This window comes from Astatotilapia calliptera, chromosome 10, assembly GCF_900246225.1.
Source record: "Astatotilapia calliptera chromosome 10, fAstCal1.2, whole genome shotgun sequence".
NCBI lineage: Eukaryota > Metazoa > Chordata > Actinopteri > Cichliformes > Cichlidae > Astatotilapia > Astatotilapia calliptera.
The window spans coordinates 31,759,541-31,780,716 of record NC_039311.1 but is presented as its reverse complement, the minus strand read 5'-3'; the positions used below and the strand labels follow the sequence as shown (position 1 = coordinate 31,780,716).

Here is a 21,176-nt window from a genome sequence, read left to right as displayed (position 1 = left end):
TGGTAGGCCAGCACAGAGAGGATTGGGGGACTATGACAAATCGTGACTTTAATAATAATAATAAGGAGAAGAACCAATAACATTATTGTATGTTTAATCGTTTTAACAACAAAGTTTTCTCAGTTCAATGTCTCTTTTACAGAGAAACAGAAATAAACATTGTTTCTCTTAACATTTTATAGGTTTTCTGATTAGTCAAGCAGGAAAACTTCAACAAGTACATTCTGGTTAAACTTTCCATATGGGATAGGTGGACAGTAAAATCTGGTTATATCATTGGAAAATTCCCCTTTTTTCCAACATTACAAGTTTATCTTAAAGCTGGGATTCCTTCTGGGCCAAAATATTTTTTAATATAATCAATAGTAACTGTATTAGATTCTGGAGAATGATGTGAATTCTCTGTAGGATGGTTTTCTTTCTTTTCCCTTTGATTATCTATGAGTCTTTTTAGCTTCTTCTTGATGCCTTCTGTTGGTGATTTCTCAAAGCCTGTATGGCCTGAATGCAACATCAGGGTTTGTTACACTGGACTTTTTCACAAAGGTCATAACACATAACATTTGTGTGGTCTTTGGCGCTCTGTGGATGTCACTTCCTGCAACTTGGTGCTGTTCCCCTCAGTCCTAGAGGCCCTGTTGGGGAGATGTGGGTCAGTGTGAGTGCAGCAAAAGTGCTAAGAAGTGGTTCAAAGCTCATTTGTTTCACTCACAGAATTTACTCTCGTTTTTTAGTGTTGACTGTCAAGCTTAGCAAAGTATCACTATCCAGAGTTGAGAACAGAAAGCAGTGTTGCAATCTTATGTGACTCTCTGCAGTTTCTCTCCTCTTGTCATCCTTCTAAAACTGCATGCCCACAGACACTGTAACTGCTCCCAGACTACCAAAAATAGGCAAGCAATGAATTACTTATGATTTCTGAGATTTCTTTTTAAAATCTGATTTAGTGCTCATTTCTGAAAAAAATAATTTTAAGCAAATTAAACATTCAAGTACTTGTTGAAAATGACAACCTGTAACGTGCGGTGGAGATGAAGCCAGCCGCAGAGGTGTGCAGGTGGAGAGCGAATGAGCAACAGCTTCTGACTTTCCACAACACTACACATGAGCGGGAGGAGGGAGGTATGCGGTCTTCACACACCCCCGTTCTCTGCTGACCATCGGGCGTGGGGGCTGGGAGGAGGTGTTGGCCATCCGATTGAGATCTGGGATGCGGGGCCTCCCTGCTGCTGCGGAGCCTGGGGCAGTCTGCTTGCCTCCACCCCGGGATGAAGGGTAACATCTCCTCGGCCTAGGTGCCGTTTCCCCCTCTGGGGCGAGGGTACCTGGACCCGGGGTATAGAGTATGTTTGGGGAGTGTGATTGTGTGTACATGTCCATTTATGTCAGTCCTTACGTTGGGTGAGTGCTGAGTGTTTGTATATGTGAGCATGAGAGTGGGAATGCATGTTTGTGTCTGTGTGTGCCTGTTTGTCTGTGTCTATATATTTCAGGTCGGGTCTTAGACTCCACCTCTCTGGGAACTCCCAGGCCCTCCAAAGTGTGGAGGCCTATCTCCCCTCACCACACTCCCTGCCGGTGACTGATGCCCTCAGGGGTCGGTGCATTGGTGGTTCTTGGTGTCCGGGGCTGGGCGCTTAGGTTTGTACCAGCTCACTCCCGGTGGCTACCTGGCGGGGCCTGGTGCCTGTTGCTCAGTCAGGCCTCTTCTGGGGTGCGGGGGACCCTCGGGCCTCCGGCCTCTGGGCCTGTGGCTCAGTTCACTCTGGCACAGCTGGCTGCCGGCAGAGCCGGCGGGCACGCCAGTGCAGCCCCCTCTGGCTTCTGCTTGGTGGCTACTGGGTGACGCCTCATCTGGGGATCCTCAGCCCTTCCCAGGAGGGTGGCACGGATGCCCCTCCGGTGGTCCTCCTTGGGCTCTCCTGCTCTGGGAGCCTCTGGATGTCTGGGGCCTGGATCTCCTCCATGCCTGCTTCATGCCCTGGGGGACGGGGCTATGGCTCTCTACATCCTCTTGCAGACCATTACATGTGGAAACCTTCTGAATACAAGCGCGCTGATCCACACAGGTGTTCACTGTTCATAGACATAAACAGTGTTGGGTAAGTTACTTTAAATTAGTAACTTAGTTACATTACTAGTTACTTCTATCAAAAGTAACTCAGTTACTTCAAGTTACTCGTTACTTTCAGAGTAACTAGTTACTAGGGAAAGTAACTTTTACTCAGAATTCTCTTGTTAATGTGTTGCTTCCATAACTTTGCCAGTCTTCTAGCTTGCTTACTTGCCACAAGTGCACTGTGCCACCTACCAAACGAAAAAATAATGTGCACATTTCCACGAGAGAAATCCCACGCCTGATTCTATCCTAGCCTGCTTTTTACATCCAACACTAAAACTGCAGTCGTGGTGCTTTCGATTGTACTCAGAACTCGGAAATTCTGCCTTCTGAATAGGAAGATGTAGGTAACACCAGACTGCAGATGAGCTGCATACAGGGCTGGACTGGGACAAAAAATCAGCCCGGGCATTTTGACTAGAGACTGGCCCGCCATTATAGGAAAAATCATAAAGCCTTTGAATGAAAATAAACACTGTTGTGACAGTGATGTTCACTGTTCTGATGGTATATATGCACCAATCTATCAATTGTTTTTTTGTAAGACTCAGATAATTATTTTTTTAAAAGCTAGACATTTTAAATGAGAATAAGAAAGAAAAGTATTTCTTTGTGCCCCCCTCTCCCTGTTAATGCCCTACATGGACCCCTGGCAACACTTTGCTAGATCCGCCCCTGCACAGTTACCAGCTGTCAGCTACTTAGAAAAGGATCCTGGTGTTATTTGTCTCTCAGAAACAGCTCATAACTTCCCTTCAACTCATTCATGTCACCTAAAAGGTAAACCTGTTTCTCCATCACAGCTCTGATGATCCAGTAAGGACATCTCCTGGTTTCATCTTCATGTTTCCCTCTCACCACATATCCAAACCGACATCATGACCAGCAGGTTTACAGCTGTGGCTCCAGCAAACATCAGCTGATACTAGAAATTAATATTAAATAAATTCTAACAACAGCTGATCAAGCTTAAACGTGCTGTTGTTGTTTAGCGCGACATCCGCTGGTTTCCTCTTTCTGGCGCAAAGTGGGCGATAAACAAACAAGAGAGAAAAGCCGATCAGCTGATCATTGATCAGTTTCATGATTGAAGTAGAAACAGGAGAGAGAGGGGAGAGAATGAGAGAAGAAGAGGCAGCTGTGCAGCGTAAACACAGAATCAGAATCAGAATCAGAATCAGAATACTTTATTGATCCCTGGGGGAAATTATTTTTTGTTACAGTGCTCCATTTTAAACCAACATTAAGACAAGACAGACAATACGCTAACTAAGAATAGTACAATATATACATATATATACATACATACATACATAAGTCACTTATAAATAAATATTTGGAAAAGAAACATGTGTAGTTGTAGCAGCAAACAGTGTGTTAAGTGGATGCGTTGTACAGGGAGATGGCCACAGGCAGGAATGATTTCCTGTGTCGTTCAGTGGTGCTTTTCGGTAATCTCAGTCTCTCACTGAACGAGCTCCTGTGACTGACCAGCATGTCATGGAGTGGGTGGGAGGTGTTATCCAACATTGTCTTTATCTTGGACAGCATCCGCCTCTCCGACACCACCTTGAGGGAGTCCAGCTCCATCCCCACAACATTGCTGGCCTTACGGATCAGTTTATTAAGTCTGTTGGCATCTGCGACCCTCAGCCTGCTCCCCCAGCATGCAACAGCATAGAGGATCGCACTGGCCACAACAGACTCATAGAAAATCCTCAGCATTTTCTGGCAGATGTTGAAGGACCTCAGTCGCCTCAAAAAATAGAGACGACTCTGGCCCTTCCTGTAAAGTGCTGTGGTGTTTTTAGCCCAGTCCAGTTTATTGTCAATGTGTACTCCAAGGTATTTATAGTCCTCCACAATGTCAACACTGACCCCCTGGATTGAAACAGGGGTCAAGTGTTTCCTGGTCTTCCTGAAGTCCACGATCAGTTCCTTGGTCTTTGCCACGTTGAGCTGCAGATGATTCTGCTCACACCACGTGACAAAGGAGTCGACCACAGCCCGGTACTCTGTCTCATCATCCCTGCTGATGCATCCAACCACCACAGAGTCATCAGAAAACATCAGAAATAACAGAATAACTCCAGCTTTGTGTCTTTTTCATTGTAGCTGAAGTTCGGGACAAACTGTTCCTTTTCACCTCAATACGAAACGCGTAATATTTTCTCTGAATACGAGACGATTCCGTTTTTTACGGGACGGTTGGCAACTCTAATAATTAACCTTATGAACAAAATAAAGTTCAACATCAGTAACATAGCACCACCCAGCTGTATAGAAACTCCGTCATGCTAGCTAGCACGCAGTACGAAAAAGTCAGCATAACGAAAATAAACTCCACCTAAACTTGGTTCATATCTGACCCAGACAGACTGCAGGTCATAACTTCTTACCTGAAGTTCAGTTCACCTGATACTCAGACCAGCGGCTGCTTCGGGTCTCTCCTCTTGCCTCCCTTTTCCTTCGTCCACCTGCTGGCTTCCACCACTCGCTAATGTTATTGAATCTGTGGAAGCTCCGCGATAGCCACCACACGAAGTAACGAATAACGAGCCTATCTAAATCCCAGTAACGAGTAACGCGTTCCCGGTTTTGGCATAATAACTAGTTACCGTGCTCGTTACCACAATAATAACGTAGTTACTGTAACGCGTTACTTAATAACGCGTTAGTTCCAACACTGGACATAAACTACACCTTTCTTGGCTGCCACTTCAAAGCACATTGTGCGCTGTCGGTCCTGCGTGCTGCACAACAACATTCAATATCTAGTATTTACTGCTGTTTACACTTAGCTAGATTAATGCGAAGGTGTTGTGTTTAATATGCTGCTTTGGGTTTTTTTGCTTGTTTCCTCTTCTTTTTCTCTCAACAGGTGATCCAGGAGATTTTCTTTTCTGTGCCCTTTCTCACTGTCCTTCTTCCCTTCTGTTTTTCTTTTCCTTCATCTTTCTTTCTCCCTTTCCTATCCCCCAGTCATGTCTGTCCCATCCGTAACAACTGAAAATAAAATAAAATAAATAATAACAACAAAGTTCGATCAAATGGACCGATACGGCAAGGCCGTGATGATCCATTTGGTAAAGTAAATCCATTGGGTCTCCTTGTTGGTCTTCAGACAACAATTCTGACGGCTAAAGAACCAAATGGGACAGGCAAAAAACAAAACAAAAAAAAACCACCCAAGTGACCTGCTGTGGGTGGTCATGAAAATAGTCCCGCAAGGTGCCTCTCATGGAAGTAGGGGCAAACAGTTTCAGCTCTTTCAAAGGGTGCAAAGCACATGTGGACTTGGGGTCACAGTCAATTCTATCTTTTTCAGGTGGAGGGCTTTTCAATTTCTCAAACTCACTCAGCATGTGGGCAACGAAGGTGGGGAGTGGTTCATCCTGAGTCTGAACACGATCCAAAACTCCTCTCAGGATGCATTCTTGGTTGTCAGAGGGCAGGAAAACTGTCTTAAACAGCTGACAGAATTGAGCCCATGATGTGGGAGCTCAATGCCTTGAACCATTTCCTGGGCTCTTTTGCAAGAAAATGTGGCAGTTCATTTAGCAACTGCCCATCGGTTAGGTTCAATGAGGCTTTGTACGCGCCAACTGCACCTAACCAATCCTCGGGTTGCACTTTATCGTCCCCAGCATACACAGGAGGCTCCAGTTTGGCGTGATGTAAAGCTGCTGCAATCACTCTGGAAGTGCTGCTGAGCTCGAGTGAGTGAGATGGGAGGAAAGGATTTATAGGTTGAAATAGGTTGCTGGGCAGGAATGGGTTGGTATTGTTGGTGAGTTCAGTCTTGTCCCTCGTAGGAACGTGAGGTGTCGATGTGGCCATTGGGAAAACAAGAGACTATGGGATTGCAGGAGGGGGAGAGTTCCCCGTTGTGAGTTGTCACTGCTTTAGTAAGCTCTGCTGTATGTTCAGTGAGTCACATAAACAGTCACTGAGCCTAGTGTTAAAGTGAATTTAGACCCAACACCTAGTCATCTCAGTTCTTAACTCCACCACTTGTTGGCTAAGACTAGGAGTTACATTTTCAACTATCTTGCACATTGGTAATGACGTAAGTTCCATGTCTGAGTCAGAATCGTCTGGGTAGTGTGCCATTGTGGTTTCAAAAAAAAGAAATTAAGCCACTCCAGCCCACAGTGCAATCTTTTATATAACTGTAAAAGAGTCAGTCAGGTCAGACTACAAAGACAAAACTGCAAAAATGTCTGTCAAGACTAAATTTGGAAAAACCACATCTGAAAATGTGGTCCAAATTTGGTCCTCTTCCCAATCCGACGCGGCTTCATCCAGAAGGGCTCCCGCGCTGTCATCGCTGTGGACCAGCTCTACGTGGATGGACAGCTTTACCACAACCCCGGCACAACGGCAGCACATTTAAATCAACAGAATAGAAAGAACTTTGCTTTACTTTTATAAAACACTTTGTAATGTTTATCACAGTTTTGAGTTCTTTGGTAGTTGGATAAGTGTTCAGTGCTTGAACAATGGAAAAAACACAAACTTTGTCCAAAAACCTCTCATGTTTAACTGTTTTCCACTTTTTCTTTGGTCATTTTAGCCTTTTTGGCCAGGGTGAAGGGAGTATCTGCCATCAAACAAGAAGACAGCCGCATGTAGCTATGATGATGTTTGCTAGTTCACCTTACATGCATTAATGTAATAACGTGGTTAGCCTACTCAACGTAAATTACACACGAGCAACATGAAGCTACTCACGCAGAGAAGAACGGCTGCTGCTGCATCATCATCCTCATCATTTCTGCTACACTGGCAGGGCTAGGGGCCAGGACTCTCCTCTTCGTGTTTTTGGGGGATGTTGCTAACTCCGGGTCCGATAACAGGCAACCCAGTGCACAGTGTGAGGTCTCGCAGCAAGCTATCAAATACGCCGCATTTCTCGGCTTTTAAAAAAAACGCTACACGTCGCCAGGTGTTTCATCGGATTTGAGGCGTTGCCTCCTTTGACAGTATCACAGTATCAGCTTAAAGCACTTGTTGCTGCTGAGTTTGCATCTTTTGCTGTGAAGTACAGCCAGACTTTTGACCGCTTCGCCTTGGGCATTTTTAATCTGTAGCTCTGCTCTAAAAGAACGTACGTACCTGGGCCCGCCTACTATCCTCGGAAACGTAAAATGATTGGCTAGAATTCAAAGTGTATGACGTTTCAGGGGAAAAAAGCACCGAAATAAAGCACCGAAATGTGCGCTGCTTTTCGGTCTGGTTACTACCGTTTATGTCAGAACCGGTGCCTGATACCGGTACCCATCCCTACTGAAGACTGTTATGCGCTTCGCTGTCACCAGCTGTGAGAAAGAGTTTTTTTTCCCGAAAGGTCAAGGCCCGCCACTCGCACAATCTGTCTGCGCATGCGCATCCCAACGACTGACCCCCTTGTCACTACCCGATCCGTACCGGAAACCCGATCGGTACCCCGCATGCGCGAAAGGTCGACTTCCGATCGAAGCATTTTACGATAGTTACGGGTCAGAGTATCTGTTAAGATGTTAAGAATAATAAGTATCTCTTAAAATGTTTCCAATAATGAAACATTTCAATATAATGTAGACAAAAACGAAAAATACCGCGCAAGTGCAGGGGTTTTCTTCTTCTTCTGTTTGTTTAATGGCAGGATACTGCCACCTGCTGACCAAGCGAATGAACCCTATTGTAAACTGAATTAGCATAATTTCAAACGTGTGTTAACTTTGATTTAGTGATAGTCGAGTGTGTTTATACTTGTCTGTGTGGAGAGGATTGATTGGAATAATGATGATGATGTCCGCTATCACTTTTAATTGTCAGTAAACACTTCATCTGGCTCATGAATCTTTACGTGACATATTACAAAGTCTGTATTATTAACTCTGTAATTAGGCGCCATTCTTCTTTTACGGCACTGTTGTTCAATCGGGGAACGCTCTCTGTTGAGGAGAAAAGCGTGAATTTGTTTGTAAACGGATTATCCATTGTTTAAATGTCGCGGGCAGTCGAAAAGGAAGCAGAGCTGTTGAGAAATGGTTCTTTAGGCTTTGGCCCCCACCCCTGCCACCAGTATATTTTTAAGCAAGTATTTCTAACTTTTTTTTGAATATTCAGTTTCCTACCATCTGCTCTCAAAGGGTAATTGCCAGGTATCCCGCCCTCCCCCTTCGCACACATGCACACAAACAAAACACACAGTATAATTCACAGCCTCATTATAGTGAATAAATATTTATGCCATTTACACCATCAAACTTAGACAGCTAAGGATGAAGAACCTTTTGTTCTTTAAAGAACCATTTGTAATAGCTGAAGAACCATCCACAAAATAAAAAGGTTCGATGATGTATGATGGTTCTTTAAAGAACCATGAAGACATCTGAAGAACCATTTAAGAACCATAATTTTTCTGAGAGTAGATGCAAATCTGAATTATCTACAGTTTGTAGTCAGTAACTGTAACCCTCTGTGTGGCAGGCGAAGTCTTTGACGTAGATTCTTGTGGATCAAAAGCAATGATCCATCCTGTCAGAATAAAAGGTGATTCTGCTCACCTCTTCCTCCCACAATTATCATTTATAATATTGCTACATTTATGAAAATCGGAATTAAATACTTCTTTTTTTTCACACCCTCTCCATTAGATGTCCAAATGACAGCACAGCCTCCACTGCCTATTAGTGCCTCTCCATGAGCTGCACACACAGGCTCCATCAAAGCAGGAGGTCTGCTGCATGTCCTGGACCTTTCTCAGTAGACACAGCCCATGAGAGATGCCATTGATAGCCTGCTGATAAAGTACCATGGGCAGAAAGACCTCCTCATGCAGGTGGATGCTGAGTATGCTGCATGTATACAGTGTGCCTCCAGGGATCACAATAGCTTCTTACACACCACCAAACATCACGTCTCACACTATCTGAAGCACCTGGCCAAAAACACCAACTCATCCCTGAACACCAACAAACTCCAGGTAACTCAACAACTGTGGCATCGCCTTACAGAGGACAGTGAAACTGTGCATGTTTCCGTGGTGACCCTTGCACTTGCTCCAGTAAATCCACCCAGTGTTAAGCCTCAGGAGCCTGCTTTCACTGAGGAAGAAATACAGCAAACGGTGAAGAACGTAGTGGCCAAAGAGAAGCAACAAAAACTTCAGCAGCCACTGAAAAACAGGACAATGAGCTGTCTTGGTTGTGGTCAGCCAAAATCATGCTAACCTTTCTCCATCCACTTCTTTACTCAGTGTGGAGAGATGATGTACTTTTGCTGCTCCACAAAAGTTTATCAGACAAGGTCTCATCGATCCTTGAATGCCATTTGCTGAGTTTGCAGTAAAATACTTTTTTCCCGAGAAGTCAAAGCAGCAAAGTCGCATTCAATTCAATTCTATTCTATTTCTACAGCTTCAAATCATAACTGGAGACAGAAGCTGGAACATTTTTGGTGAGGTGTCCTCACACATGCTGTTGAGAGTGGTTATCTTCTCTAATCTTTTTGAGAGAGCTTTGCACATTATTTTAAGGTCAACATTAATGAGGGATATTGGACGATGGCTGGTGGGACATTCAGGGTCTTTGCCTGGTTGTAGCTGGAGTCTGACATTGGCAGAATTCACATTTGGTGGTAGTCTGCCATTCTCCTTGATTTCCTGCAACACTCTGTGGAATACTGATGCCAGAATAGTCTTTGCAAAATTCTGCTGGAAAGCCGTCTGGACCTGGAGCCTTATTATTGGGCATACTTATCAGAGCTCCCTGGAGTTCACCTGGTGTCAGTGCTACGTTGAGTTACGTTGTAAAGAAACTGATCCGTTTCATTTTTGGACGGGTTTATCTGTGGTGAATATAGTTTAAAGTTTTATAGAAATGCCTGTCATATACTGTGTTCCCAGATAAGCCTTTAAAAGCACATATAGTCATTTTTTTAATCTAATTTTTACCTGGTTTGCAAGAAATTGACCGGATTTGTTATAATTTCAAAATTTTGCAAGAAAAATTCTTTGTACTAAGAATTGAGTTTTTCTGAATAATTTCATTTAATTCTAGTCTTGTTTTACGTATTTTGTTCAGTATTTCCTGTTCCTGGCAGGACACGTAGGCTTCTTCTAAGGATTGGATGGTTTCTTCTTTTCATCTGATGTGAATGAAATGATTTTACCTCTCATCACAGCTTTTCCTGCTTCCCAGAGAACAGATGCTGATGTTGCAGGCAGTCTAAAGCGTACTCTTTTTAATCATATTTCATGACATCCTCATGTTTGAGCAATGATCTACAGTGGGGCAAAAAAGTATTTAGTCAGCCACCGATTGTGCAAGTTCCCCCACCTAAAATGATGACAGAGGTCAGTAATTTGCACCAGAGGTACACTTCAACTGTGAGAGACAGAATGTGAAAAAAAAAAATCCATGAATCCACATGGTAGGATTTGTAAAGAATTTATTTGTAAATCAGGGTGGAAAATAAGTATTTGGTCAATAACAAAAATACAACTCAATACTTTGTAACATAACCTTTGTTGGCAATAACAGAGGTCAAACGTTTACTATAGGTCTTTACCAGGTTTGCACACACAGTAGCTGGTATTTTGGCCCATTCCTCCATGCAGATCTTCTCGAGAGCAGTGATGTTTTGGGGCTGTCGCCGAGCAACACGGACTTTCAACTCCCGCCACAGATTTTCTATGGGGTTGAGGTCTGGAGACTGGCTAGGCCACTCCAGGACTTTCAAATGCTTCTTACGGAGCCACTCCTTTGTTGCCCGGGCGGTGTGTTTTGGATCATTGTCATGTTGGAAGACCCAGCCTCGTTTCATCTTCAAAGTTCTCACTGATGGAAGGAGGTTTTGGCTCAAAATCTCACGATACATGGCCCCATTCATTCTGTCCTTAACACGGATCAGTCGTCCTGTCCCCTTGGCAGAAAAACAGCCCCATAGCATGATGTTTCCACCCCCATGCTTCACAGTAGGTATGGTGTTCTTGGGATGCAACTCAGTATTCTTCTTCCTCCAAACACGACGAGTTGAGTTTATACCAAAAAGTTCTACTTTGGTTTCATCTGACCACATGACATTCTCCCAATCCTCTGCTGTATCATCCATGTGCTCTCTGGCAAACTTCAGACGGGCCTGGACATGCACTGGCTTCAGCAGCGGAACACGTCTGGCACTGCGGGATTTGATTCCCTGCCGTTGTAGTGTGTTACTGATGGTGACCTTTGTTACTTTGGTCCCAGCTCTCTGCAGCTCATTCACCAGGTCCCCCCGTGTGGTTCTGGGATCTTTGCTCACCGTTCTCATGATCATTTTGACCCCACGGGATGAGATCTTGCGTGGAGCCCCAGATCATGGGAGATTATCAGTGGTCTTGTATGTCTTCCATTTTCTGATGATTGCTCCCACAGTTGATTTTTTCACACCAAGCTGCTTGCCTATTGTAGATTCACTCTTCCCAGTCTGGTGCAGGTCTACAATACTTTTCCTGGTGTCCTTCGAAAGCTCTTTGGTCTTGGCCATGGCGGAGTTTGGAGTCTGACTGTTTGAGGCTGTGGACAGGTGTCTTTTATACAGATGATGAGTTCAAACAGGTGCCATTCATACAGGTAACGAGTGGGGGACAGAAAAGCTTCTTACAGAAGACGTTACAGGTCTGTGAGAGCCAGAGATTTTCCTTGTTTGAGGTGACCAAATACTTATTTTCCACCCTAATTTACAAATAAATTCTTTACAAATCCTACCATGTGGATTCATGGATTTTTTTTTTTCACATTCTGTCTCTCACAGTTGAAGTGTACCTCTGGTGCAAATTACTGACCTCTGTCATCATTTTAGGTGGGGGAACTTGCACAATCGGTGGCTGACTAAATACTTTTTTGCCCCACTGTATTAAATCTCCAGGTTTTACTTGTCGCAATGACCTTCTTACTTATTAGAATTACAGACGCAGGAGCATGATCACTGGCAGCTGTTTTTGTTTTTGTAAAGATCAAAAATGTTCCAGACTAATTCAGACACATGTCGATGCAATGGTTGTCTAGTTATCTCTTTTTTTAACTACACTTTTTTTTTCTCACATCTGACATGACTCAAAGAAGACAATTGTTGTATTTGTTAGTTTTTAGTTTTGTTAGAATAAACATTAATGAAAACACAGATGTCACAGCAGTTCTTTAATCAGAGGATAAAAAGAATGAAGAAACACTAAATTTTAAAAAGAGAAGATAATTGAAAATAAACACATTTGTCACCATGTGCATTGTAGTCAAGATTCTGAATATGGAATATTTCAAATTTAAATTGTTGCTCTCCATTGCCATCTATTATTCCATACATCCATTCTCCTCTGCTTACACAGTTCAGGGTTGGTGGGGTGTCACCCTGGAAAGGTCGCCAGTGTGTCAGCTTTAATAAATTCAAGGCTTAGCATCACTGAGTATATTGATTCAATAAAATATCATCAAGCTAAACATCGGCTACACTGGAGCATATTTTAATGAATTTCAGTTTTATGTATATGCTGCCAATTCACAAAAACAATATCCTTCCTTTAAATCCAGAATCAAATTTAAAGTCCTGCTTCTCACATACAAGGTCTTAAATAATCAGGCCCCATCTTATCTTAATGACCTTGTAGTACCATATCACCCTGTTAGAGCACTTCGCTCTCGCTCTGCAGGCCTACTTGTTGTTCCTAGAGTATTTAAAAGTAGAATGGGAGGCAGAGCCTTCAGTTTTCAGGCCCCTCTTCTGTGGAACCAGCTTCCAGTTTGGATTCGGGAGACAGACACAATCTCTACTTTCAAGATTAGGCTTCAAACTTTCCTTTTTGCTAAAGCATATAGTTAGGGCTGGACCAGGTGACCCTGAATCCTCCCTTAGTTGTGCTGCAAGCACCTTCTATTGTTGGGATTTAGTACAATATAAATGAAATTGAATTTAAAGTTTAATTCATTATTTAATTCAATTTATTTAAAAACTCTTTAGCTGTGTTTTAAAACCAAAAAACGAGGAACCAGTTCCCTTTTACATGGCAAAAAGCATATGACCACTGAAAGTGGAGTAGTGATGCTGATCGTCATATATTTTATACTGTGACCACAGACGCATAAAGACCTGATCTCCAGCCTCTAAAATCAACGTCACGCCATTAGAAGAACTTCCAAAAGTAGACTCTTTTTGATCCCATGCTGTAACTACATGCATCCCATTCCTTACTAACACAGTACATAAACCATGTGACGAATTTCCAGGTCCAGCTACGTGAAACTCAAAGTGGTAGGCTCCTCTCACTGGTGCAGCAAAAATACCTGTGGGACATTTGATTTGGCAGGTTAGACAGAAAATGTTGGAACACCTGTAACCTCAGAACAACATGCACGGAGCAGGAAAGTGACTTTCAGTGTTATTACCGGTGTGTGGGCTGTAGGCATTTCCAACGTTTGTGAACACATTGTTGTAGATCAGAATAGTGTGTGAGTCAAAGGGTCCAATAGTTTGAGATTCTACACTCTTTATAGAGGCAGAGAACGCCACCTGCCGGACTGGGAGAAAAAGAAATTCAATTCAATTTTATTTATATAGCGCCAAATCACAACAAAAGTCGCCTCAAGGCGCCCTCAAATGACCAAAGTTATTTTAAACTTATTGTTTTTGAGCCTCTTCAAAACAGAAATACCCACTTTTCAAGGGAAGATGTTTTACAATCAAACACAAACCAACAGTTAAAAACATGTGATTCTGCACCACCCAGTTTCTTAAATATTACATTCAACTAACGTCACATTTGACTGGTAATGTGCATTGAGTGCTGCAGCAGTCAAATCAAATCAAATCAAATTCAAATTTTATTTGTCACATACACAGTAAGATATGCAGTGAAATGCTTAGACAACTGCTCGTGACCTAAAGAAAAAAAAATATGAATAGGAAATAAATATGAAAATTAAAATGAAGGGTAAATTTAACTAGGAAATTTACCCTTCCAAAGTAAGAGAGAGAAGCCTTCTTTCTTTTTCTCTTGTTCATCGTTTGGAGAGTTGTCCTTTGTTTGTCTTTTTTTCAGTTGGGGCTAAGTAGGGAGCGTTAAAAATTTTGCATGCTGGTCTGGAATTGCTCACTGAACTTTGGACTGGATTCCAGAATACAGATATTTAGTGAACTGCGCAACGTACACTGTCCTGACTTCCAAACATTAAAGCTTTGGTGTAAGTACAGATGTGTTACACATGCTTTGCAGATAACCATGCTGTAAAAATGCACATCAATTTTAACAAATCTATGAACGAGAGCCAAAACCTTTTTTAAATAATACCTTGTAGCTGCTGCTTCAACTTTTCAGTCTCAGTCATCTTGCTCTCCAGCTCTCTCAGCTTTGCTTCATGGTCTGAAGAAAAGAAGAGAGTGACCAAGACTTGCTTTTAAATAACATTAAATGTTATTATTTAAATAAAATTTAAATAAAATAAAATGTTATTATTTAAATAAAATTTAAATAACAACAATGATAACATTTAAAACATATATATTGTCCTTTTTGTGAGTTTATTTCCTGTGCTTGTGTCATTGAGTTGCCATTAAATGCCTGGGAGAGTGCTATGATCACACCCTTGGTAACAGGAACAACATCTGCAAGTTTAGGTACTGTATTTATCAAAACGGGCTCTGACCTACGAGATACCAGTGACTGTGTTCGATGGAGTGAAGAAGAGAGTGAAAAACATTTGAAGCAGTGGCTTGGCATCCCTGCTAGCTTAACAGCAGCGAGAATCTAGATCAGATCAGGGCAGCTTCAGCTTTACTCCCATCTGTCTTGGAGGAGTTCAAGTGGGTTGAACACACACACACACACACACACACACACACACACAAACTGTGTCCCAAAACGTCGGCTGCATCCTTCGGAGGACCCGGCCTTCGCGGCCTCCTTTGAAGACCGAGAAGGCTGGAAATGCGAGGCTGTGAAATGGGTTTACTTCCTGGGCTTAAGCCCGGGTTGTTTTGTCAGAAGCCCGGGGTCTTTTGGAGTGTAATTTTTTCATAGTTAGATGTCTGGCTGACAACTGTATAAAACAAAAACTACACACAATATTCGAAGCACATAGTGCACACTGTGGGAATTTACAACTGTGCGTCATACCCTGATATTGGTATGATCCGAGCTCAGGCACTAAGCGACTGAGCGAGGGGGCGGGGCAGCTGCTGCCTGCGAGTGCGCTGTTGGAGAAGCGCAGCCAGGCAGACAGAGGAGAGCTTAAGTTCCACCAGGTACCAAAGCAAATCATTCGTACAGTACAAATAATGTAAATATGACGGTGCATCACGAAAGATTGATATGAAACTGATCACTTGACCCATGTTACGTTACTTGCTCTTCAAGTGAATCAACAAACGGCGAAATGAAAAGCCGAACAACAACAATGCTGTTTCTTTAGAGAGTCTCAGCTTACGTGTGTTTATTTCATATTTTCAGTTGTTTCCCTCCACGGCTAAATAAATCAGTAATGCACTGATATACAAGAATGGACATAAGGAGCTTCTTTCAAAGAAAAAACTCAGGTAGATGTTATTTTATATATTATGCTTTGTATGTTGTTCAGTATATTTCTATGCAAAACAAGAGGGGTTTCAGTACACAGCAGGATATTCACAGCTGAAACCAGATATTTACACTTTATGGAAAAACACAAGAACATTTTTTTACTGTACAACATCAATTTAGAGTAAACTTGTTTTGTTTTGGATAAATAAATATTGAAATATCTTTTGAATGAGTTAAATGTCAGAATAAAGAGAGACAGAGAGAGAGAGAGGAACAGAGATGAACAAGAGCAGGTGAGACACACCTGTTAGTCACATGGTTGTTTACCACAAGTATCACCGTATCACAGGTCCTCATGTATCTCGTACCTCGTGTTTCTTTTTAGGTTTGTTATTTTTCAAATTCTATATTTATTAAGTTATGCAGCTTGTTTGCACAACAAGGCTGAATAATTATATAAACTTTTCTCAATCTAAATAGTGGACTTTGGTATTATTAAAAAATAAATGTAGTGCAGGTCTATGATGATTTTTAGTGCTGCTATCATCTAGTTCTGATTCTGGTTCTGTCTTGGTTAAGTCCTCAGTAGTCCTGATTTTGAACTGTTGTAGTCCTGTTTTAATTCTGGATCAGTTCTGGGTCTGGTTGAATTGGGGTTTAGTCCTCGTGTCTTGATACAGCCCGACTTTGTTCTGCCTCGCTGCTTAATTAAAAAACGAGTTTAAGGTGTCCTGCACATGTGATATATATTTTTCCCTATATGAAGTCATTCTTTTTTGAACAAAACTCAAAACAGAGCCAATTAATCTTTCAGTCATTTCTACCCCCCAAACCATCCCACATGCATACTATCCTTTAGGGCTAAGCCCCGGGTGTATAAAATGTTGGGCTCCTCTGGTCTGTGCCTTTACTGTTTCCCTCTGAATGACACAACACTTAGCCATGTGCCATAGACTGTAGGTAAAAGATGGACATGCACATACTTGTTCATTCTGATTGGGGATATTGGCAGCTGAAAAACATTTAAAAATCACTCAGTCACGTCAAATCGGTACTGAATCAGTACTCAACATACTGAGTAATGGCAAAATGATGCCACCTTGTGGGCAGATTTATATCACACTGTTTAATCTTCACCCAGAAAGTGTCAAATTGCAAATTTTGAAGCCAACATGATAACTTTATCACACCAACACAGTGAGGGTCCAGCTTTTCAGATCCAATTAAAAATCAAATCACTCAAAAAGATCCTCTGGAAAAGAGTAGAATTCTTAGAGTTTCTTAAACAGGGTCATATAAACAGCATTAATCAGTACAATATAGCGAGACAACATAGCAAAAGTAAACAAGCAACGCGAAGCAAACCCTGGGGTGTAGAGCCTTAAAGCACAAACAGCAAAGACACACTAAAGGACAGACAGTAAAAAAGCAGCATGGGGTATATCTGACCCTCCTTTATATCGGATCAGTGACCCCTCCTCCTGCTGGGTGACTTTCCATCCTTTGTTCTTTGTTGGTCTTTGTTGTTTACCTGATAAGTTTTTTTCTCAATTCTACAAATGTCAATATTATCTCAATTATTGATGTAATATGTTTGTCAATACTATTCCCCAATCAGTTGTTAATTCTACTTGCACCTTGCTCTTTTCTTTTAATCTTACACTTATGAGCACCAGTCAGGTATGCTTGCTAGAAGTAGGCGACTGTCTATGCTAAGAAAGGGGTTTTCTCACCTTCTGGCAGCTGAGAAAACAGAATCCCAGGTGCATCCACCGCAGGCCAGGTTTGTTTACTGTATAGGCTATGAAAGGGCTGGACACAATGTGGGGCGGTACAGATGAACGTCCCAGTGCATGCTCTAGCAGTGCCAAGCTGAATTAACCCTATGTTTGGACTAGTCACCGTTGGCCTTAACACAATCAAAGGTTTGACCTAAAGATGTGGGTCTTATGATTTGAACATGTAGGTTAGATGCACATGATTCCATTAAAAAATATTATAATGTTCTAAATTTAACACTTATGTATTAAAGATAAGATAAGATAAGATAAGATAAGATAAGATAACCTTTATTAGTCCCACACGTGGGAAATATGTTTTGTCACAGCAGGAAGTGGACAGTGCAAAAGTTATGAGGCAAAAATTAGAATACAATAAGAATAAATACAGTACACAACTGTACAGAATAGAATAAAATAAAATACTATATACAGTAGAATAAAATAAAATAAATATACAATAATATAAAAATAGAATACAAATACAAATACTATATACAACTGAGTAAAAATACAACGATGACAGAAAGGATTATTGCACTTAGTATTAATGCATATGTATGGATGTGTGTGCTTGATCAGTTAAAGTTAAACACTCCAATTATTCCTGTGATAAAAAAAATATTCTGTTTCATAAGAAAACACATAACCATGAATGTTGGTCATTCCTGTTTCTGACCTTCTGGATATTTCTGAAGTCACATTGATGTATGAAACTGTACCTTGATTCTCTCTCTGTAGGACAGTGATCCGCTCTGTCTGCACAGCCAATGAGGCGGTCAGCTCTCTCAGCGCACTCTCACTTTATTTCATCACACGTCTGGAGCGCTGACAGACTGATGGATTTTTCTCTTTCACAACCACAAATTAGTCAATTCTTATTAAGAAGAACAAAAAGTCAAAGATTCTTAGAAAAACTGAAATTAATGAATTTTTTTAAATTTAGGTTTTATCACGTCAAACTCCATGCTGCTGCAGAGTACTTTGTGCTAGAGGAAGGAGATCAGCTGACTATTGTTTTATCTGCTGAGCTGCACTGTTACAAAAAACATCCTAAAACAACGGTAATGTTCCAGCAGCTGGGCGCCAAAATACGACCGTGAAATAACAGAAAATAACTGTCCCATAAAAATACGGTTATTTCCAGTAATGAAAATAGAGTTTGTTGCGCTAATTTGACATGGGATTCTGCCTTTTCCAAGTGCTTTTAGACATTAAATTAGGAACATTTTTACGCGATCAAACAATGAAATTACCTATAAACAAGGTCACTGAATGTGGAAATATGAATCATAATACGTAAATATACAGTTAACCGTTGGTTTGAACAGTAATTGATTGCATGCCCTGGGACAGACTGACAGAGGCGAGGCTGCCACATCTGCCCCTTTGGCCATCACTAGTAGGCGGTAGGTGAAGAGTCCTGACCACGGACACAACGACGAAGAGCGTCCGAGCCGGGGCGCGAACCGGCAATCTTCTGATCACAAGGCGAGCTGCCAACTCTTGAGCCACGAACGACCTAACAAGCAATGATAATAATACTTATGTGATGAAACACAAGCTTATAGGGATCATTTTATATACTTTTCCATAGCATTACATTTGAATTCGATCTTTCAAATAACGGACAGATATTTGTGAGATCATGATACATTTGTGAATGTATTTTAACAATCTAAATATGCATATGCACAGACAGATACATTTAATAATCATGACAATTATGTTGTATTACATTACAGTGATTTAACGTTAATTTACATTCAAAATGTGAAGTCAAAGTCTATTTATGTAACTTTAATGATATTCTACAAGAACAGAACATTACTGTAAAATACCTTCATATTAGGGTTTTTTCCTATGGTCGCAGCGTTACCCGCGACCTTGTTGTTAGTTCACATTCATTGGCCGATGCTCAGCGTCATGTTATTTATATTAATTGCAATTCCTACCTCTACATTTCTTTTTCAAAATATATAATTAGCACAGCGTGTCCGTGCAATGTTTTACACTGTGTCATGCAGAGAAATCTTAACAAAGAAGCTCACAGAGAGAGATTGAGCTTGTTATTTAACCCCAAGCTGGTAGGGGGAGCTCCTTATTAAAACACTTGCCGTGCTACTATGTGCCTCAAGGTTCAACAACAGCACAACAGAAGTCACTCATGGTACAGCACTCTCTCTACAAAACAACAACTGTCAGTGACGCTGCACCACGGCGTAAACACAACATTCAAGATAACAGTTAAAAGTAACGTAACCATAAACAATAAAACAAGAACATCTAAACAGCAGCACGTGTCCCAAGGCATGATGGGAGACATTTCTGAATGTATTTTTACGATCTAAATATGCATATGTACAACAAAATATATTTAACAAACAAGTAAATTGTGTTTTATTACATTTACAGTGATGTTATGTTATTTTACATTTGACGTGTCAGATCACAGTCTACTTATGTAAATGTAATGATATTCTAGAAAACCAGTACACATCTGTAAACTACACAGTAAAATACTTTGACATTACTATTTTTTGGAACAGTGTGGGTATATTCTCCCAGAAGAACTGTTTCAAATAAATATAAATTCAGTGCAGCAGCTTCATATAAGCAGCTTCTATATACACAATACTACTATATACACCTTTAAACTCAAGAGTTTAAAGGTGTATATAGAAGGGTTAGTGTACCTTTGCTCTAACCCAGGGCAAAGGGGATTTGATTCAGTTTCATCGGTTTCATACCAGGTCAGTTATGTAAGTCCCAGTATGTGTGGTATTCAGGGATAGCGTTACAAGTAACGGCGTTACTAACGGCCGTTACTTGTAGTTGCACGGAAGTAGCTGTAAGTAATCTAGACGCTACGGCTTTAAGCAGCTGCGCTCCCACGGACGGTGATCACGAGCACTTTCTGGCACAACACCTGGAGCTCATGGGGCGAAACAATCGCATGAGTGCTGCTGTTTGACTGAGGAAGAATAAAGTAGTCGTGATAAGACAATCACATGACCACTTAAAGACAAAGCAACAAGGTGACATATACCAGTTTATAAACTGTGTTGATCGGCCACGTAAAACCAGAGTCATGATAAACAATATATACGCGGCGTTTTTTCCTCAATAGTTTCGTCACGTTTACTGTCTAAGGACAGCGCAGCGAGCACGCTCTGCTTATGAGCAAACCAAAAACATAAGCGTACGCTCTCTCTCTCTCATGAGATGTGAGAGATTTGTGACGTTTAGCGTGTTTGCAGTGTGTAGTTAATGTGTTGTCTTGTGTAGTTAGTGTGTAGTGTTGTGTAGTTAGTGTGTAGTGTTGTGTAGTTAGTGTGTAGTGTTGTGGATAGTTTTGTGTTGTGTGTCAGAACAATGATGCGACTGCTGTCTCCAGGTAGAAACAGGAGTGATACACCTGCTGCTGTCAGACCTGCAGGTATCAGGCTGTGATGTTTCCTTTATAGTGGACAGAAATATCTGGAGTGGCACAAATAATTTGTGGCATCTTATTGAAGAACAGCTGATTGTTCTGTAAATGGTTATTTAAAAAAGGGTTGAAGGTGTAAATGGATGCAAACAACTTTGTTGTTTGCAAAACTTGTGCATATGGTTTTAAAATTGACAATTTATATTTGCATTTAAAGTTATGAAATATGATCATTAAACATGTTTGTGGTTGTTACAGTAAAAAATATCACTTTTTCTGAGCTCACTCTCCCTCTTCACCGATCAAATCTCG

At 41.4% G+C, this 21,176-nt stretch overlaps 1 protein-coding gene across 1 annotated transcript; it reads right to left on the bottom strand.

The window, feature by feature from the left end:
- Positions 1 to 13,108: 13,108 nt before the first annotated feature.
- On the bottom strand, positions 13,109 to 18,222 carry LOC113030146 (complement C1q-like protein 2). The gene is made up of 4 exons (XM_026181317.1): positions 18,157 to 18,222; positions 14,430 to 14,501; positions 13,528 to 13,659; positions 13,109 to 13,425 (listed from the first exon to the last, which is right to left on the bottom strand). Exons 2-4 carry the CDS (start codon positions 14,464 to 14,466, stop codon positions 13,142 to 13,144), a joined length of 453 nt encoding a protein of 150 aa, XP_026037102.1. The 5' UTR covers positions 14,467 to 14,501; positions 18,157 to 18,222; the 3' UTR covers positions 13,109 to 13,141.
- Positions 18,223 to 21,176: the final 2,954 nt, after the last annotated feature.